The sequence below is a fragment of the Opisthorchis viverrini genome, assembly GCF_000715545.1.
Source record: "Opisthorchis viverrini unplaced genomic scaffold opera_v5_211, whole genome shotgun sequence".
Taxonomy (NCBI): Eukaryota; Metazoa; Platyhelminthes; class Trematoda; order Opisthorchiida; family Opisthorchiidae; genus Opisthorchis; species Opisthorchis viverrini.
This window is the reverse complement of record NW_008751861.1, coordinates 692921-699127: the sequence shown is the minus strand read 5'-3', so window position 1 is coordinate 699127 and position 6207 is coordinate 692921. Positions and strand designations below refer to the sequence as shown.

Genomic DNA, 6207 nt, shown 5'->3' with positions numbered 1-6207 from the left:
GATTTATGCACCAATTTACCAGCTCGCGCGTGCAATGCGCAGCTACCTACCCCCCCCCACCAATCATCGGTGAACGAAACTGTGGCAGCTACAACCAGTGTACGACCAGTACGCGGTTCTTACAGCTGACAATGATAATGATGATTTGGTGCATTATTTGGTAATTGCCCAGTTGGCTGTCGATCTGTTCACCGAGCTTGGCAGCTGATTGCAGACCTTTCGTCACCATTCGAGGAGACATCTTCAGTGCGCCGTTGAATGGGTAGTCCTTTTCTTCGTCCTTGAGTTCCGCCCTTAGTAATCCCACACTTTCCGCGTTGCGTTGTCCACTTCATAATAGTTATAGCACCTTGCTTACAAAATGGAATTTACTAGGTTCTGAACAAAGCTCGCTATCCTTGTTCATTTTATCCTATACGACCAATATTTACTGGGTACACTATCTCTTCCGAACAGTTTGAGAACCCTTATCAGGCCATGATGGTATCTTTCAAACGTTTTGACCCGAAACATAACAACCGGGTGAGCGAGAACGAATGCCTGGGGATACTACGTGAATATGGACTGAACATTAACGCAGAGGATTTGCACACATTTGTTCGCCGAATTCTTAGCCCGTCTGAGGCAACCGGGTGGTCTTTGGGTCGTGATCGGCCACCGGAAACGATTGGCGAGGAGAAATCATATACGCGTATTCGGCCTGGGTTTGTCCCGTACAAACGTCTCTTGGCTTGTTATCAGAACCGTGCCAAGGGTAGTCCAGCGCACCAGAGAATGCAAGCACTGAAAATACGGTAAGAATATGACTGGTAATTAGGTATGGAGTTTGTTGGGATGTGAGGACAAATAAGCCGACGGAAAATGCCTCTAAATTACTTATGTGTGCACACGACTAAATAATACTATTCGCTAAGTGGGAACTGTTAATAATCCGTCGCCTAGACTCCAGAATGAATTGTGAACGACTCACTCCGAAAATGAGACCAATATCAATGCCCGACCTTCTAACAATTCTAGTGCAGAGCGCGACAACCTTTTACACTATTATACATCGAGCCTCTAAGAGCTGCTTGACCGATAGGTAGTGGGTTCCCATAGTAATAGGTGAACCTGAAGTTTCAAAAAAGATCGTACTACGAACTCTCTTCCGGACAAATTAAGGATTGGCGAATTTCAGTATGTTTTCCATTCTAAATAGCCAAAACAGAATTTATTATTTGTTCAAATGCTGAAGAGGAGCATGACTACCATTTCATGACTACAGTTTCTAATGGCAATTAGCACATCAAAGAGTGCATCTGGTAGGTAACCTGGTAATCAGGTATCCTACTGTTCCAAGGTCTATATGTATGAATCTTTCGTTCTTCCGGAGAGTTCCTTTCGAACGAACGCGAACACATATCCTTAGCCCATAATTTTACTCTTTATTCGGTGGTATAAGTAACACTGGTTCTCTTCAGGTTATAAGTTGTGCCACTACTACACCAGCTTATCTTATACTTTCCGACTTTCTCCCTGATGACTCGTGAAGCTTACTTGAGATTGGCGTACTTTTGACGAAATACGCTTTTGTTTTACAAACTTATGTTAAATCTTTGTAAAACTCCCTGTTCGAGATTACTTTCGAATGTGTTCGTTGAAGAAATTTGATACTAGGAGATGTAACATCTTGCCGTTGTCCAGAAAGTTTATTGCTTGCCGTATGCACTAGAAGCCTTGTCTAAAATTTCTTGGCGTCAGATGAATGACATTTAATTCCCAGTGGCCACCCACTCAAGCCCTCAAACGTTTCCTAACCCTTTCGCGAACCTAACTAAATAGGTAGTCTGAATAACAAGTTTTAATCTTTAGCATACGAGTTTACTCATCGGTAGTTGGTCAGTGTGCCGTATTTACTGGGCTGAATTCCGCAGGTTACGCGGGTTTCTGACGTTCTCATTTAAGCGAGTATTTGCCAGAATAGGTAAATGCTTTCCCTATTAATGTATGCATCCAACTGACGTCATTTACAAATATTTAAGATGAACTTGGGGACCCCGATTGTTCGGGTCTTGCTGTACCGCAAGCCAGTCCATCGAAATAGTTCAGTTGGATCGTAAAGCATAATTCTAAACCCATCTTACAAGGATATCTCACATAAGAACTAAAAGGTTTTCGGTTCCGACTTGTACCACAACATTTAAAGGGGCTCTCTGACGTATGACGTGGTGACTCTCTAAAGTAACTGAATTGCAACTTTTTCGGTTCGTATTTATTCCTGTTTTTTTTGTTTTATCCAATACTAATCTCGATCACGGATTTATAGGATGGACAGTAAACTGCTACCTTACGTCTTCCACTTAGTCCTTACGGTCTTATGTATATCTGTATCCNTAATCTCGATACGGATTTATAGGATTGACAGTAAACTGCTACCTTACGTCTTCCACTTAGTCCTTACGGTCTTATGTATATCTGTATCCAATACAATCTCGATCACGGATTTATAGGATGGACAGTAAACTGCTACCTTACGTCTTCCACTTAGTCCTTACGGTCTTATGTATATCTGTATCCACCCCCCAGCCGTTAAGGCTGGGTGCTGTCTGTGGTTATGCCTGGAATGGAGCTTGCATGGTCTGGATGGATTTCAGGCCCTTATCCTCGTGTCCATGAGCCTTTGACCAAGATCATTCGATTCAGCCCCTGCCTTCGGTCTTTCTGACAAGCACGTGTCTTAGGTCGTTCGGCCCTGCTTCCGATTCCCTATTGACCCGCATTTCTTTGAATGCAATTTCAGCGCACTTTGCTTAGGCAATAGGTGTGATGTTACGCCATGCGGCACACACTGGAAACTGCGGTGCTCTTGGGCACTGTATTATCCTGCTTATTATCCTCTGTTTGTAACCCTTCCCTATGTTTTTTACGCTTACATGCATTGGTAACTGTCCAAATGTCATACCCACCCGATATTCTGACGGCCCTACCCAATCTTTTTCGAGCTCTTCTGCTTATGTATACCGTTTTCTTGATTTCGTAACTCTGAATCCAATGACCCATTGCCTTATCTGCCACAAAGAGAGCCACAGTGGCTGTTTTGATTGTCCGCTATAGCCCTCTGAAGTACTACTGTTTGTTCTTACCAACCGTATGTTCTTACATAGACTGCATCTATACTGACGAGCTTTGAAACCAGAGCCATAGTTATAACTGCCCCACCCACTGTTGGCCACAGTCCATGTTACTATGTCAATACTAATTTATCTGCTACTCAATGTAGCCAGTAGACATTTTCCCACCGAACTCATTTCTAACTTCGGTCCGGAGTGGGAAGGAATAGAAGCAAAAGACATCTGGAATCTATCATACTACTGTAGATTGTACACCATTTCTAGTCTTTATGGCTTTCGCAGGTCCTTAGTGAAGCTCTTTTGGAAGGATTTCGGAGACTAGTTATGCAGAACGGAGGTCAACCTTAAGGTAGAATTTTTTATGGGAAATACCCGACTCACTACTGTGGTCTAGAGCACTACTGCTGCAAATCTTTTAAGATTTAATCAGTGAAAGGTAAATAATCACGAAAACTGGAACCTAAAAATAAGTACGAAATGACCGACGTTCAAACAAAGCGGGCTCTCTATTTTGATAGGGATAACGATAACGATAACAATAACGATAATAACGATTATTTATCATGTATAGCGGTTGTATTTGGAATTCATTAGCACGAAATCCAGAACATGGCATGAATCCCTGTTTTAATCCGCTCAGCTGGATGTCAAACTCTGTTACGTTCAGGGACTCTGTACTTTATGAAAATCACCATTATATTACATGATCGGTTTTCAGGAGCGGTTTCCGAACATTGCTTGTAACATACTTGATGAGGCGGTCAAACAGTGACTTGGCAGTGTAGTGTGAAAGCCATTACCAGCAAACTTAGCTGCGCTGGTTATTACTGTCTTCCTGGATGGTCCATATCAATGGTTAAAGAGATTGTCATACATGATCCAGTCGCGCCCTCGATGGCGCTGGTGCATTCAATGCATAGCTCCCTTCCCAATCCCCCCACTTAACAGTCCACCTACAGTGCTGTATTTACGCACTAATTAATCAGCTCCCGCCTCCAATGCGCAGCTACCTCCCCTACCTCCCCCAATCATCGGTGAACAAAACTGTGACAGCTTGAACCACCGTACGAGAAGTATGCGGTTATTACGGTCCACAATAACGATGATGATGATAATGATTTCAATGTAAAAACGAGACCTTTGCGATTTATAGACCGGATGTTGGGTTTCCGCAAGAAAATGGGGTTTTTAAAAGTGATCTACTAGACGAGAGTAGCAAAAGTGGGGTATGCCGGCCTAAAGATTACCAAGCATTCTACTCGCTAAAGCTATGATCCGTTTTCTTCAACTCATCAGCTAGCCCGTCGAGGTAATTGCTGAGCTCAGTTCTACTGCTTTAAAGTTTTCGTCCAAATGACCTCTCACTTGCATTAGCCATATGCCAAAATTCTAATATTCTTGAGAGCCTCTGGTTTGCAGCAGTGATTCTTATTTTTGAAAAGTTTGGCCTGCGCAAAGTGCGTTTAATGAGCTTAACGACACTAAAAGCAGAATACTGAGGAAAAATAATTTCACTCATGCGCCCATTGACCATAGAATAACTCAGTATTTTCATGCTATGGATTGGGTTCAAAGAAGCTAGTACGGAATAGGGGATTAGACATCACCTTCAGCAAGACGATGCATTGAGTTTGGCTCATAACGAATTTCGTTGTCATTATCGTTATCCTGGTTTGCAGTAACATAAATGTTTCAGTAGCGTTTCGGCTACAATGGACATTTCATGCGCTATGCTTCTATCGTAATCGCTTTGTTCAACAATTAGATCTGATGATGTCTACCTTCCTTGTCTGGGTTGATTTTAGCGGCGCAATTGACGGCACAGTCAATAAAAAAATGATGTTGAATCCGGATGAAATTGAAGAGGAATTAGTGAAATTGCTGCATAAGAATTACATGGAATTCGTCAAGCTTATTGAGTAAGTAATTCTGTGTTCTTGAATAGAAATTTTTCTTCTTAACAGGCAAATTGCATAGACAATGGTGTAGGTGAAACCTAGTTAAAGTTTCCATTTTATTGTATGCTCTGAAATAACAGTGAAATAGTCGTAATACCTCTGATTCGGAATGAGTAACCGTTTGATGGATTCAAAGGATACTTTCAGCTTCAATGGAGTCACCATGTGTGATAGTGCAACGGCTGCAGCCAAATCACCCACATTAGGGCAGACGAAAGAACCCACTGGTAAATGGACGAGACAGTCCTAGAGCACTGGCCATCGGAGCTAAGGAATACCGACTTACAAACTGAAATTTATCGGCATTCTCCATTATTCAACCATGACTTTCTGGGAGAATTTGATTTCTCAAATTTATTTCATCAGAATAATTTGAGAATTCGCATGATACTTAATAATGCAATCTCAGGAAAGGACGTACTCAAAGGCAGTTGTACGGAGCCTTCTAGAATTCCAGCGTTCATTCATTCCGCACAGCATCCTATCCAATGGAACCCAAAAATGCCGGTCTTGATTCACTTGGTACGTTGGAAACCATCGTTTACAATTGTCGCCTCAGAAAACAAGACCACTGTTCATTTGAAGTATCAGAATTTGACGCAATTCCTTTTTAAGCTCCTCGAGTTCAGTGTTTATGCAGAACGCCGAGCCTTTGAAAATAACGTTCACCATAAAATGCTGACTGACAAACTATCTGACACAAGCCCAGGTGACCGACCTTGTGGTCTCAGATGGTAGGACTCAAATAAGGCAAATGGACCTTCAGTGTTAGTAATTTTTAGGAAAATATAAACTTTGTGCTAGTCACGCGCCAGAAACTACGTTCAATACTTCATTCGTCCACTAACAAAATCCCATTCGAAAAAACGACTTGGCAATGTGTTGGAATATTCGTAGATCGGGTGCATTAGTTGGTAATTGATCAGGTAGCTGTTGATCTGTTCACCGAGCTCAGCAATTGATTTGCAAACGTTTTGTCACCATTCGAGGAGACATTTTCAGTGAACAGGATCTCCGTAGGGAGATTGTGGGGGGTTCTGTACGAAAGCGTCCAACTGAAACTCAATGAGGATACGGCGACTAAATAATACAGACTGTCTCAGCACTGAAAACATAACAAGTCTGTTGTAGGATATAAT

At 42.2% G+C, this 6207-nt stretch overlaps 1 protein-coding gene across 1 annotated transcript in view; it reads left to right on the top strand.

Moving 5' to 3' along the window:
• Positions 1-5033, top strand: part of T265_08177 (hypothetical protein) — a gene marked incomplete at both ends in the record, with an annotated part of 21280 nt that extends 16247 nt beyond the window's left edge. Inside the window, 2 exons of the mRNA XM_009173902.1 lie at positions 376-794; positions 4916-5033. Coding sequence (XP_009172166.1) covers positions 376-794; positions 4916-5033 — 537 coding nt within the window. The remainder of the gene's footprint in view (positions 1-375; positions 795-4915) is intronic.
• Between the last annotated feature and the right edge of the window lie 1174 nt (positions 5034-6207).